Source organism: Trichechus manatus, unplaced genomic scaffold (genome assembly GCF_000243295.1).
Source record: "Trichechus manatus latirostris isolate Lorelei unplaced genomic scaffold, TriManLat1.0 scaffold00122, whole genome shotgun sequence".
Taxonomy (NCBI): Eukaryota; Metazoa; Chordata; class Mammalia; order Sirenia; family Trichechidae; genus Trichechus; species Trichechus manatus.
Genome location: NW_004444058.1, coordinates 4,397,129 through 4,411,643, shown reverse-complemented (window position 1 = coordinate 4,411,643; position 14,515 = coordinate 4,397,129). Strand labels below are relative to the sequence as shown.

General features: G+C 55.7%; 1 protein-coding gene across 1 annotated transcript; it reads right to left on the bottom strand.

Annotated features, from left to right (window-relative positions):
- Window positions 1-3,473: 3,473 nt before the first annotated feature.
- On the bottom strand, window positions 3,474-14,509 carry CERS1 (ceramide synthase 1). Its single transcript, XM_004384489.1, has 6 exons — window positions 14,409-14,509; window positions 11,935-12,094; window positions 5,970-6,150; window positions 4,102-4,263; window positions 3,707-3,854; window positions 3,474-3,590 (listed from the first exon to the last, which is right to left on the bottom strand). Exons 2-6 carry the CDS (start codon window positions 12,047-12,049, stop codon window positions 3,474-3,476), a joined length of 723 nt encoding a protein of 240 aa, XP_004384546.1. The 5' UTR covers window positions 12,050-12,094; window positions 14,409-14,509.
- Between the last annotated feature and the right edge of the window lie 6 nt (window positions 14,510-14,515).

The window sequence follows — 14,515 nt, the reverse complement described above, 5'->3', positions numbered from 1 at the left end:
CACTGTGCTATGCTCTGGGCAGGGACACCTTTTTATTTATCCTGCTTAGGATTTATGTCTTGTCAATTCTGGAAAGTCCTCAGCATTATATTTTCTCATATTGTCCCTCCTTCTGTCTATTAAAACGATGTTAGACTAGGTAATTCTTATATTCTAGCTTTCATATTTTCTACCTATTTATGCTGAATTCTGGGTAATTTCTTCAGAACTTCCAATCTACCAATTCTTTCTTCAGCTGTATCTAATCTTTTGAGCTTAACATCTGTAGTGGCCTGGATGGTGATCCCCCAAAAGATACATCCATGTCCTAATCCCTGGTACCTGTGAATAGGATCTTATTTGGAAAAGAGGTCTTTGCAGGTGTGCTTAAGTGAAGGATCTGGAGATGGGATCATCTTGGATTATCCTTGTGGACCCTAAATCCAATGACTGGTGTCCTTATAAGAGACAAAAGAAGAGAAGACCCAGACAGGGGAGAAGACCATGTGACGACAGAGGCAGAAACTGGAATGATACAGACACAAGCCCAGGATGCCTGGAGCCACAGAAGCTGGAAGAGACAAGGAAGGATCCTCTGGAGGGAGCGTGGCCCTGCTGACACCTTGATTTCAGAATTGTGGCCTCCAGGACTGATAGGATAAATCTCTGTTAAGTCTTCAAGCTTGTAGTCATTTGTTATGGCAGCCCTAGGCATCCATTTTTGGCGGTCTCTCATTTCTTTCTTTTTTTGATTAGTTATTTTTAATACACTTTTCATTTCAGAATAATTTTAGACTTGCAGATGTGTTACGAAGATAGCACAGAAAGTTCCTGTTTACCCTTCATGCAGCTTCCCCTAATGTGAACATTTTAGGTTTCCACGGTGCATCTGCCATAACTAAGAAACCAACATCGGTACAATGCTATTAACTAAAAACCAGGCTTTATTTGGATTTTACCAATTTGGTCATAAATGTCCCTTTTCTGTCCCAGGATCCCACATTGCATTTAATGTCACATCTCCTGTTCCCTCTGGACTGTGACATTTCTCAGTCTTCCTTGTTGCTCATGACCATGGCAGTTGTGAGGAGGACTGGCCAGGTGTTGTGTAGAATATCCCCCAATCTCATTCCTTCTTATCCATCCTATCTTATATCTAATTATGATAACTCTGGGGCAGTGGTGACTCAGGGGCAGAATTCTCACCTTCCGCGTGGGAGACCCATGTTTGATTCCTGGCCAATGCACCTCCATGTGCAGCCACCACCCGTCTGTCAGTGGAGGCTTGTATGTTGCTCTGATGCTGAACAGATTTCAGTGGAGCTTCTAGGCTAAGACAGACTAGGAAGAAAGGCCTGGAAATCTACTTCCAAATATCAGCCCATGAAAACCCTGTGGATCATAACGGTCCAATCTGCACCTGATGGTGGGGATGGCGCAGGACTGGGCAGCATTCCATTTCATTGTGCATGGGGGTGCCAGGAGTTGGAGCCGACTGGACAGCAGCTAACAACATGATAACTCTAGTCACTGAATTCCCTGGAGAAGAATCGAAACCCACTGTTGGTCTTCACGGAGCTGATGGTGGCGGCTGTATCCTCATGTGACTAGGAACGTTTACACTGAGCTCACTCTGCTATTCTAGTGGAAACACCGCTGCGCCCAGTGGGGGATGCGAGGCCCCTGCCCCACGTTCTGCAGAGACGTCTTCAGGGGAGACTGAGCCTCCAGAGGATGGGGTAAGGAGGTCTGGCTTTCTCTATGCCTCGAGTTCTGCATTTGAAAGGATGCTTCCACATGCATTTGGAATCCCTGGGTGGTGAAAATGGTTAACACTTGGCTGCTAACCAAAAGGTTGCAAGTTCAAGTCCACCCAGAAGCACTGCAGTAGAAAGGCCTGACGATCTACTTCTGAAAAATCAGCCATTGAAAACCCTATGGAGCACAGTTCTACTCTGACGCACAAGGGGTGCCAGGAGTTGGAGTTGACTCAACGACAATTGGTACCTTGTGTCACCACCGTCCAGCTCTCTCATGGTAGGGAGATCTCTCGAATTCTTCGATTTCGGCAAAGCAGGTCCCCCTGTTCTCTCTGCCACCTCTGGAAGCCTCAGTGAGACCTCACGATCCCCACACAGAATTCCTGACCCATGTTCACAGCCGAATGAGCCTCAACTGCAACTCCCAACTCCCCCCTCCACCACACTTAGTTCTGCCCAGCACCCACCATGGTGAGCAGCAGCTGGAGCCCAAAATTTTGGAGCCATGGTCTTTGAGTCTCTTAGCTCTGTTTCATTTACATCCAAAGCAAGCCTGACTTGTTCCACCTCTGACACAGAGCTGGAATGAGACCTCACTCTGCCCCTGGCTCCGGCAGCCTGGCTGTGTCTTGGTGACAGTGGTGGTGGCCCCCAAGCTGGCCAGTTGTCCCCTCGGCCATGGGGGCCGTGCTGCATGCAGCCCTCTCTGTCCCTGGTCCAGTCTGCACTCTCTGCCTGACCCTACTCCAGCCCCAGGCAGGATTTTCAGCCTCTGCCAACCCCGCACACGTCACACATGTCAGCCCAAGCTTGGGGTGCAAGATGCTTGCAGTTATCAAGTGAGGCTTAAGGGCCCCCACGGCCCCACTCTCTGTTCTCACTACACCCCCCTTCAGTCTCGAGCCTTTCAAGCATTTAAAAAAAAATCTCTGCTCTCTGTCTTGTCTCCTCCTGTCCTGGACCCCAATCAAGCTCTGATCTTCACAGCTTCCCTGAAACCATTTGCCCCAGGTCACCGAGGACCCCTGCCCCTGCCAAATCAGAGATTCAGGCCTGGCAACACCTTCTGGGCCCCTCAGCAGCCTCCCACGCACTCCTGACCCTTCTAGAACACTCCCTAGATTGCCATGGGAAGCTGCTCCGTGGCCCAGCTCATCACCTCCACCTGCCTCTGCCCTTCTAGGCTCTTGCCTGGGTAGGGGACTTCTGACATGCCTGGCTCATCCTTGGGATGCTCCTCCAGGTCTCTGGTTCTCTGCCTGCCTCAGACCCTGGCTGGGAGGAGCACTGAGCCCCCAGCCCCATCTCCTGCTAGGGTCCAAGTCCAGGAAGGCTTGGGAGTGTAGTATGGACTGAGCATGGGCCCTGGCTGCCCTGGCATCCCTGTCCCCACCTCCAGCACTCCTTCCTGTTGAAACATGGGTGGGAAGACAGCACCCAGGCTGGCTCAAGGCTCCTTAAGACCTGGTCCCTGCAGGCCTCTGCCCCACCTCCCACCCCCCTCACCCCCCGCATGACTCCAGACCCTGATTCTGCCCTCGCTGCTGTGCCCACCCCCCTGCCTCTCCAGCCCCTCATCGTGTTTCTGTCCCCTGCAGCATTAACTCTGTCTTGAGGCCAGCTGTCCACGCCTTTATTGCAGGCTAGGCTGTGCGCGTCTGTCCACCTGCTCCATGTTTCGGCCTGCGGACGGCGCTCTGCTTGGGTCGTACCCGGGGCTGGCAGGGCACACACTCACTCATCTTTGTTGGGCTTAGGGCTGGGGGTCTCCGCCACAGAGTCGTACTCCCGCACATCGCTCAGCTCCTGCATCTGACCAGTCAGCACCTTGGCAGCGAAGGCCACGATGTACTGTAGGAGAGGGGTGCGTGAGGCTGCAGGACCAGCTGTGGGGGGGCCCCCCGGGAGGAGGAGGGGGATGAGTTGGAGGAGGAGGAGGAGGAGAGGGTAAAGGTGGGAGGACTCACCAGAAACCAGTAGAGGTTCATCAGGGTGAGCGCCAACAGCAGAGAGTTGAAGAAGAAGTAGAAAGGGATGTCGGGAACGGAGCGCAGGCTGCAGTGCCATGTGGCATACAGGACCTTGAGCGGGAACCAATAGAGCCGGAACCAGAACCTGGGCGGGGGGCGGGGGAGAGCAGGAGGGTTGAGTGGTCAGGACTGTGGGTGGGGGGCACAGCCTCCTCATGACCCCACCCGCTGTCCCTGTCCTGTCCCCAACCTGTCCCATTCTTTCTCTGACTTGTCCCCATCGGTACTTGTCCATCCACAGTCTTTTCCTCTGTGCCCCACCCAATCCCCATCCTAGCCCCACCCCCTCCCTTCCTGGACCCGCCCCTCCATCCCCAGCCCCGCCCCCTCACCAGCTAATGCTGAAGCTGACACAGCCCAGGTCCGCAGCGAGCGCGTGCAGACGGTGGTAGCGGCCGCCCCGGAACTTGAAGTAGACGTTGAGCTTGGTGAATTCCAGCTGCACATCGCTGATGTCATGCAGGAACAGCACAAGGACCCCTACATTGTGGTACCTGGGGGTGGGGGTGGGCAGCTTATACTTGGGGCCCTGGCCACGCCTTCCCTGCTAGGAACCCCTGTCCTGGACCCAGGGTCGGGTCAGGCAGCAGTAGTCAGCGCCCGCAGCAGCCTGGACCTCACCCTCCCACCTCACTGTCCCCACGGGCCCACGAGCCTCCCGACGGTCCTTCTCTGGTCCATCTTTGTCTCCATGATACCTGCCCTTCACCCAGATCTCATCAGAAGCGCACTGCTCACTATCAGGTGACACCCCCAGGTATAGCCTCAACGTCCCAGCTACCTGCATGCTTGCCTAGCAAAGCACACCTTGACCTCCCAACCCACCAAGAGGCCTGGATTCAGCCCCCAAAGTCAGTCACTCTCCTTCACCCCATACCCAGTTCCCGCCCCCTCGCCCTGTCCCCGCTGTCCTCCCAACAGCTCCTGTGCTCCTGCCCCAGGACGTTTGCACGTGCAATTCCCGTTGCCAGTGTCCCTGGCACCTTCCTTCACCTTCACCTCCTTTCAGCCTCTGCTTACCTGTCACCCCAGAGCCCCCATCTAAACCTGCAATACTCCTCAGTCCTCACCCTCTGACTTGACTTCTTCCCATAGGTCTTATCACCTTCAAATAAACTGTTGGTTCTTTTTTTTTTTTTTTTTTAATTTTCTGGTTTTATCATCTGTCTCTACCCTCTAGGGCAGCGCTGTCCCACTGAACTTTCTAGAATGATGGAAGTGTTCTGTACCTACATTATCCAATATGGGAGCCACCAGCCACGTGTGGCCGCTGAGCACTTGAAATGTGGCTAATGTGACTGAGGAAGGAAACATTTAGTTTTATTTACATTTAATTGCTGTAAGTTTAAACAGGCCCTGTGGCCAGGCAACTTTATTGGCTAGCACAGCTGCAGCAGCTGGTCCGACAGAAACAGAGCCTGGGCAACATCCATTACTTTCAGTTTTCTAGTAACCACGATTTAAAAAAAATGAAAAGAAACAGGTGTTACAGACTGAATTATGTCCCCCAAAAATATGTGTTGGAATCCTCACCCCTGTACCTGTGGATGTGATCCCATTGGGGAACAGGGTTTTCTTTATATGTTAATGAGGCCATATCAGTATAGGGTGTGTCTTATATCTACTGACTTTTGAGATAGAAAAGGAGCAGATTAGACATAGAGACAAGCAAGCACAAAGGGAGGAAAGATAAATGTCTTGTGGAGATCCAACGAACCATGGAAAGCAGGGGCTGGAGAAGCTAGAAGGGACAATGACCTTTCCCCAGAGCTGAGAGAGAGAGCCCTCCCCTAGAGCCAGCATCCTGAATTTGGACTTCTAGCCTCCTGAACTGTGAGAACATAAATTTGTTCTTTAAAACCTCCCACGTGTTATTTCTGTTACAAGCAGCACTAATAAACTAAGACAATAGGTAAAATTAATTTTAATAATATAATTAACTTAATCTATTGTAATTTCAGCATGAGCTCAAGAACACCGGGGTTTGTCTGGGGTGGTCTCTGCTGCGCCCTCAGCCCTAGGCAGGGATGTGAGGGGGGTCAGGTGCTGGGGTGGGGCTGGGAGCTCCCTGTGCCTCTTTAACCCCATCCTGCCCTCTCCGGGCTTCCTCCCTCCAGCCTCTCCCCTTGCTGAGCCCTTGACCATGACCCTCCCCCACTGGCTCCCCTCCCCTAGGGCGCCATCCCAGTCCTGTGCTCACCGGAAGGCGTAAGAGGAGACGATGAGGACCAGCGTGACTACGTGGTGGATGAGCATGACCACCGAGTCCTTGCGCCAGGCGTCCATGTACAGCGTGGCATAGATGGAGTGGCCGTAGAAGCTGCCCTGCAGGAGGTAGGCCGCAGAGATGTCCCGCGGCACCGCCATGCCTGGCTTCCAGTCTGTGGAAAACCGCGCCAGGCTGTCAGGGCCCACGAGTGCCCCTCCCCACTTCCCAAGTACTGCCCCTGGTTCCTGCTCCTAATTCTCTACCTGTTATTTTTTTTTAATCAACAGACTTTATCTTTTAGAACCATTTTAGGTTGATGGAAGAATTGAGCAGATAGAACAGGGAGTTCCCATATGCCCCCATCACTCACTCACACACACACACACACACACAGTTTCCACAGTTATTACAAAAAAAAAAAAAAACAGTTGCTATCAAGTTGACCCCAACTCATGTCAACTGTGCTCCATAGGGTTTTCAATGGCAAGTTTTTCAGAAGTAAATTGCCAAGCCTTTCTTCCGAGGAGCCTCTGGTGGACTTGAACCTCCAACCTTTTAGTAGTCAAGTGCTTAACTGTTTGCACCACCCAGGGACGTGTCTGTGGTTATTAGCATCTTACATCCCCTGGTCTGTTTGTTACAATCAATCAGCACTGGTAAGTCGCTAGGAACTGCCTCTCAGTGAGTTTTCAGGAGTCTCCGGACTCTTAATGGACTCAGAGGACCCCTAACGCTTACGTGTCTCAGTCACTTGCACTATTTCCAATGCTGCTCCGGCCCCCTACTTCCCATGTTCTCCTCCAGGCAGCTCAGATATCCCCTGTCTTGCCGGCCTTTTGTGCCCCCTTCTCCCTGCAAATCCCCAACTTGCAGCGGAGGCAGAATTCTCAGAACACCCATAGTGTCGCTACAGTGGGGATCCCTGTTCTGCCTTCACTCCTCCACCAGTCTCCCCAGCACACCCACTCACCCACGCCAGGGCCCCGTGCCTTCCCAGTGACTCTGACACCCAGCTTAAGGCAGGAGCATCCCCACAGCCCTCCCTACACCTCATCCTCGCCATCTTGGCCACACTGATCTGCAGCCTGTTGGGTTGGCCCCCTCTCGGGATGTTCCTTCTCTGCCCATCCCCTAAAGTTGACCCCTGGCTCCATCTGGGGCTCTCCCCACATTAGGCTCAGTGACCAGCAGCCAGGCCCCTATGTCCCCCCAGCACTTGGTTGCCCCCTGATGTCTCCCATGCCCCTACCCTGGCAACAACTCTTCATCTGCACAGCTGAGACCCACCCGGACCCCCACATGGAAGATTCCTTCCTGTCCACACCTCTGCTTGCTTCCCCCTGTCCCAGCCACCCCACCCTGGTCCAGGTACCACTGTCTCCCACCCAGCGCTGCCTCAGCACCTCCCTGGCCTCCACCACCTGCTCCTGACATCCATGCTACCCACGTAGTTACTCTATGACCGAGCAATTCTGCTAAGAAGTATGTCTCCAAAAGAACTGAAAGCAGTGACTCAGACAGTTTGTACACCAATGTTCACTGCAGCACAAGCACAACAGACAAAACGTGGAAACAACCGAAGTGTCCATGAACAGATGATGGATAAACACAATGTGGTTCATCCATACAATGGAATATTACTCAACCATAAAGAGAAATGAAGTCCTGATACATGCTACAATGTGGATAAACCTTGAAAACATGTTCAGTGAAATAAATCAGACACAAAAGGCCACATATTGTCTGATTCCATTTATATGAAACGTCCAGAACAGGCAAATCCATAGAGACAGAAAGGGGATAAGTGGTTGTAGGGATATGGGAGGGGGATGGGGAGTGATTGCTAATGGGCATGGGGTTTCCTTGTGGGGTGATGAGAATGTCGTGGAACTAGATAGAGGTGGTGGTGGTACAACATTGTGAATGGACTAAATGCCACTGAATGGTTCACTTTATAAGTGGAGTCCCTGGGAAGAACAAATGGTTAAGGGCTCGACTACTAGCTGAAATGTTGCTGGTTTGAACCCACCCAGCAGCACCTCGGAAGAAAGTCCTGGTGATCTGCTTCTATAAAGATTACAGAAAACCCTATGGAACAGTTCTATTCTGCACACATGAGGTTGCCATGAGTCAGAATCAACTCAACTGCAACCAACGATGACAACAATTCTTTTATGTGAATCTTACCTCAATTTAAAAAGTGTAAAAAAACGAAATAAGCACAAATCAGATCTCACAGCCCACCCTACCCCCTGCTTGAACTATATCCAGGGCTTCCCAAGGCCCTACAGCAAACCCACGTTCCCAGCCGTGGCCCCAACCTCCCCCTAGCCCTGCACTTGTTCTCGAGCCCCATGTGGGGGCCTTGCAGTTGGCGACACTTCCAGCCCTTAGCCTTCCCTCTCTCCCCCACCCCACCGGGTGGCTCCATCCCTCTCAGCCTTGGCCCTCTGGCGGCCCCTTCACTGCTGTCCCTGGGCTGGACCCACCCTCAGGACTCCTTCTGCAAGGGGGGGGCCCTCCCCCTGTGTAAGGCCCCAGGGGGTGGTGCTGGACTGAACACACTCTACCCACATATGGCTGGAGCTCAGGAGGGGACAGAGGAGACCGAGGACTGCTGGTCCTGCTGACGAGTGTGGCCATAGGGGCGACATCCCAGCTACCCCGAGGAGGAAGGGGAGGACAGGGAGTGACGGTATCAGGGGAAGGACACCGAGTCCTCTGCATGCTAAGCCCTGCGTGGAAACTCGACACCTGTCCCGACATCCACCTGGCCAGGTGTTTCCATTTCACAAAAGTCAAGGACATGACACGGGACCGTCCATGCCGCGTTGGGGCTGCCTGGTGATGGGCATAGAAGGCCGTGGAAGGATGGCTTGTACGAGCCCCTTGGGTCCCTGTTATGGATGGAACTGTGTTTCCCAAAAAGGCATGCTGAAGTCGTAACCCTGCACCTGTGACAGTGATCTTGTTTGGAGAAACAGTTTTTGTTTTGTTATCAGTTCACGAGTTCATGCTGGAGTAGGGTGCTAATCCTCATCCTTTCTGAGTGGGGTCTTATAAAAGAGGAGAATAGGCAGGGAAATGGGGTCACATGTGCAGAGGGAAGACAGACGCCATGTGAGGGTCCACTACAAGCAGCAAAGGAATGCCAAGGATTGCAGCACCCACTAAAAGCGAGGAGAGAGGCATGGAACAGACTCTTGCTCAGAAGCAGTAAGAAACACAGCCAATACCCTGATTTGGACTCCAAAACTGGGAGACAGTAAATTTCTGTTCTTTAAAGGCCTCACTTGGTGGTACTTTGTTACAGCAGCCCCAGGAGACTGACACCCCCATCTACATGTCGGGGCTGGCAGCCTCCTATCTCTCTGCTCCCCAGAACTCTTTGCTGGCCCTAGTCCTGGTGTGTGGGTGCGCCATCCCCGCTCAGCCCCGATTCAGGTGGTGGTGGTGGTGTAGAAGGGGTGTGTATAATTTACTGTTCAAACTGGGCACTTCTGAGTAACCATCATCACCAGCATTCAGGGACGCCTTGTGGCGTGACCTGGGCTGTCCCAGTCTCCAGGATGAGGGTCACCTCACCTGGTCACAACCCCTCTATGTGCACGAGAGACCACCAGCTGGTGCTCCTCCTGTTTCCCGAAGGACCGGCCCCCAGACCTGCAATTATCTCTCCCACCCTAAAAGTCCCTCCGGAGTCCGTGGGTGGTGCAAACAGTAAACTGCTCGGCTGCTAACTGAAAAGTTGGCAGTTCTAGTCCATCCAGAAGCACCTTGGAAGAAAGGCCTGGTGATTTACTTCTGGAAACTCAGCCATTGAAAATTCTATGGAGCACAGTTCTACTCTGACACATGTTGGGTTGCCGTGAGTCAGGGTTGACTTGATGGCAACTGGAAAAAACCCCTCCCTGGGTCCCCAAGTCCCTTCACTGCTTCCACATTTCACCCCAAACATCTTAGAGAAGCAGCGGGGGCCCACCCAAGTTCTGCCTGCCCCCACCGACTCTCTGGAATCTTCTGCCCCTGGCTTTTGCCCACTGACCACCAGTCAGCTGGTCCCCACGCTTGCTCTACCAACCCCTGGCAGCACCCTACCAGTGGCGCCTGAGCCTGCACCTGTGTCTGCCCCTACCAGCTGGTCTCCCTTCTGTCCACACACATGTTCTGGGTGACCCCAGCTTTAAATGCTACTCTCACCTTGCCCTCCCGACCTCCAGACTCTGGCCAGTGTCAACTGTCACCAATGTCTCTACGGCTGGCCGAACCCAGCTCCAGGTCTCCCTCACACCGCCCCTGAGAGACCAGACCCCGGTGTCATCCGACCTCCTTCTCTCTTGTACCCACCTCTGGTTTGACAGCAAACTCTACACGTTCCACCTTTAAACTACTTCTCGAGTCCAGCCACCCTCTCCCTGCCCCTGGCCCCAACCTGTCCGAGACCCTCCCCTGATCTCAGACACTGGCCAGGGGTCCTGTGGCCACTGCAATTGAGTCGTGTCCCTCCTCTGCTCACAGCCCTCCTGGTAAAATCAAATGCCCACTGTGGCCTCCAAGAGGTCTAAGCAGTGACCCCCTCACTGCACCCGGTCACACTGGGTCCTCGCTGCCTCCCAATATGCCAGGAGTTTATCCTTCTGACTAAGGGTCTGCCTGGCTCCGCCTCCCCAGACACCTCCAGGTCCTCATTCAAAAGCCACCATTGGGGCCAGCCGCCCCATGGACAACACCCCCTCCCTCCCACCACACCTAGCCTCACTGCCCACTTGGTTTTCCATATCAGCACTAATCTCTCACTTATTGTGTTCACTCTCTGCAGCCCCCAGAAGGTCAGCTTCCTGGGGTGGGGCTTTCTCTGTCCAGCTTGTGCCTGGCACACAGTGAACCAAACACCAAACCCATTGCTGTCGAGTCACTTCTGACTTATGACAATCCCACGTGTGTCAGAGTAGAACTGTGGTCGGTCCATAGGGTTTTCAATAGCAGATTGTTTGGAAGTAGATCGCCAGGCCTTTCTTCCAAGGTGCCTCGGAATGGACTCAAACCACCAATCTTTCAGTTAGCAACTGAGTGTGTTCACCCGTGGCACTGCCGAGGGGTTCCTCCTGGCACGTAGCAGGCACTCAATAAATACATTGTAGAAAGCAAGTAACTCGAAAGCCCATAGCATAGTTCACGGGGAGAAGCCAGCAACAACTCTGCACCCGGAACATTAGGAGAGTTCCACTGCAGTTTATCCATATGAAGAAAAATTGAGCAAGAGCTGCATGCCTCCCCATGGGGAGCTGCGCAGAGGGCTGAGTAAGCCTGGGACCCCACAGTGCAGGGGTTCCATGCCAGCCACCCAGTGGGGTCTGGGCGTGTCCATCCACTCCAATCACAGAGCCACCGGGGCCCCCCAGGCTCTCAAACACATGACAGGGCTGCCAACACCCTGAAATACCATTCACACGCATCCCTGATTCACAGTTGGGGTTCGGTGCAGGAATAAGAAGCCCGCATCCCCCTCCATCACAGACATTGGTGATGCCTCCTTGGCCCCCTCCCCCACTTCTTGGCCAGGACAGGTTACCCACAGCTTAGGCATCGGTGACCCCCACATCTAATCCTGTCAACCGGATTTGCCAGGACATGCCAGAGCCGGCCACTTCTCACCATCCTTATCTTCTCCCCAGCCTGGTCCCTGGTCTCCCTGGGCCCTGCTTCCCTCTTGTCTCCACACAGCAGCCAGAGGGAGCTTTATAAACCCAGGAAACCCCACCATGCCCACCCTTCACTTAATCCCACCCCATTTAGAAGGAAATGCTACCGTGGCCATCTCTCCCCTCACCCACTCACACCAAGACAGCGTGTGCCTCAGGGCCTCTGCACGTGTGTTCCTGCCACCTGGACCCCCACCTCAGCAATGAAGGGGCCACCTCCTCCAGGATACCTCCCCCTCTCGCAGGGCCCCTACCATAGAAGACGGAGGGAGGGTCGTGGAAGAAGGGGTAGTCGGTGCCGAAGAGCAGGTAGGCACTGTAGCTCCAGGCGCCCAAATAGAAGAGAAACTTCCAGGCACTCTCAGGCATCTTGGCAGCATCTCTGGGCTGGAGGCGGCACCGCTTGGCCAGGGGCTATGGTGAGAGGGTACGCGGCCGTGGGTGCTGGGCTCCAAGGGGTGCTCATCCAGGGCAGGGAAACTGAGGCTGGGGATTCCCAAGGCTGGGCATCGTCAGGGAGGGTGGAGAGGGCCGCTGTGCCCCCAGCCGCCCAAGCGTAACCGGAGCTGGCGTGTGGACGCCAAGGACTAAAGTTAGTGCCCAGCTGTCTGGGCACTGCAGTGCTGGGGAGGGGGACAGTGCGACAATGGGGGGGCCTCATACGGGGAGGCCAGTGGGGACAGCAGGAGGGGGTCAGGGCGTTGAGGGGTACAGGGAGAGGCGGGGGTGTGATGGAGAGGAGAAAAATGTAAAAAGAGGCCATGAGGGTGCCGTGGGGCAGCTCCAGGAAGGAAACGTGGGGGTGGGGGGAATATGGGGGTGCCAGGGGAACGTGAGGAATTGGAAAATCCAAGGGGTATTCGTGGGGGGACATAAGGGGAGTGGGGAGAACTTGAAGGGAAGGAGGCAACTGAGTGGGAATTTGGGGGCACCCAGAGAGGAATGGGAAGGCCTAGGGAAGTTGGGGGTGGGAAGGTGGAAGGGCCCATGGGAACTGGGGGAGACAAAGGGAGGAGAGAATGACGTTGGAGGAAGAAAGAGGGGAGGGGACAGGGGAGGGGTGTCACAGTTGAGGAGGGTTGTGAGCTGAGACATGGGGACCAGAGGTGACATCAGGGAGGATAGGAGGGCCAAGCACAGAGGAATTTGAGGGGGGACTCAGCTGCACACTGAGGGGGTCTGATGCCCCTGGGGTCCCAGATGGGGGGGCCCTCTCTGGGGGTGAGGCTCCAGCACTGCTGGGAGAGCCCAGCCCCAGATGAGAGAGCTCTGGCTGAGGGGGCTGGAGCCAGAGTGGTTGCCATGGAGACAGCCAGAGCCAGCTCCGGTAACTCCTGGCAACGGGGCTGCTGCCAAGAAGATGCGTTTTGGAGGCTGGGGCAGTCCTTCCGCCCTGTTTCTTGGGAAGGGCGAGTCCTGAATCGGAGCACACACCCTACCCGGCTGAAAGCTGGGGAAGGCTCGGGGTGGGAGCCTGGCCTTGGGGCCTCCAGGAGAGTAGGGAGAACCTTGCTGCCCCCTACTCAGCTCTCTCAGGGATGGGTAAAGGGGGCCTGAGCTCACTCTCAAAGCCCAGGGGCTGCCACATCTCCTCCCGGCCACCCCTGGTGTTTCCCAGCAGGCAATTGGGAAGATGGGGGGAGAGGTGGGAGGAGGGGATGAAGCCAGATGGGTACCAGGGGTGACGTATGGAGGGACCCTTCTCACGCCCTGCCTCCCTGTCTCCAGAGCAGAGTGCTAGGCCCAGGCTCTCCGTGATGTGGGTGACAAGTGGGTGGGGATAGGTACAGCAGCCCCCAGAGACAACAGCTCCCTGCCCCCCCGCCGCCCGCCCGGCCTTCTGGGACCTAACAAGGCCCAGTCTCTCCCTGGCCAGCAGAGAAAGGCTCCTTTGTTGGTGCTGGGCACTATGTCCCTGTACCCCTGCCAGGCTGGGGCGGGGTGACCAGGCGGTCCCAGGCGGCCTTTCCACTCAGCTCCTGCAGCAGCGACCCCTCCTCAGGGAAGGGAGCCGCGGTGAGCCAGCGTCGCCCCCACTGTCATCCGATGCTGGGCCGACTGGCTGATGGGCCACAACCCCTCCCAGCCCCTGCCTGGGAGCCCAGCCACCTGGCTGGTGCAGCCTTGGAGGCAGCGCTGTCCAGCCCGAAGCCCCGCTGCGTTTTCTCCCGGAACCTTTGCCGCCGCTGGTCGGACGGTGGCGCTGACCCCAGGCAGTGCAGGCAGTAACTGGACAGTAATGCCTCTCCCGTCACCGACAAGGAGCAGCGGGCAGCCCCCGCCCGCGGCCTCACAAGTCCCGCTCCAAGGGCGCTCGCATCACCAGCGCAGGGTTCTCCCCGCTGTCCCCGCTCCCGTACCCGGTTCGGCCCTTCCCAAAGGGGCGGTTCGCGGCCAGAGCCCCCCACCGTCCGGGACGTCGTGCCCTGGGTTCCTCCACGTCTCGAGGTCCCCGCTTATTGAATCAAATAAGGGCCCCACCCGCGCCCGGGACGCGCAACCGAACTCGGCCCAAGGGACGTATGAAGGTCTGGGGTCTCCCTCGTTCCGACCTCCCGGGCCCAGGCCCCGGCCCCGTCCAGGGCCCCCGCCATACTCATCTGAAAGAGGCGCGCGATGGTCCAGGGTCCTCCCTTTCTCCCAGTTCCCTACCCCGCCGCTCTCACCCGAAAGAGGTGCACGGTGGCTCAGGGTCCTCCCGTCCCTGTTCTCGGACCCCGGTACTCACTCGAAAGAGACGCGCGGTGGCCGCCGCGCGCAGCGCGGTCCAGCCAAGCGCGCCGAGAGCCAGCAGCAGCAGCTCGGGCGGCGCCAGGTGCGCGTGCTCGGCCAGGC

Coding starts and splice junctions, on each gene's coding strand:
- CERS1 (XM_004384489.1), bottom strand. CDS start 12,049: ATGCCTGAGAGTGCCTGGAAGTTTCTCTTCTATTTGGGCGCCTGGAGC. Junction 4,264..5,969: donor GTCTCCTCTTACGCCTTCCG/GTGAGCACAGGA, acceptor CCCCACCCCCAG/GTACCACAATGTAGGGGTCC. Junction 3,855..4,101: donor GTCAGCTTCAGCATTAGCTG/GTGAGGGGGCGG, acceptor CCCCCCGCCCAG/GTTCTGGTTCCGGCTCTATT.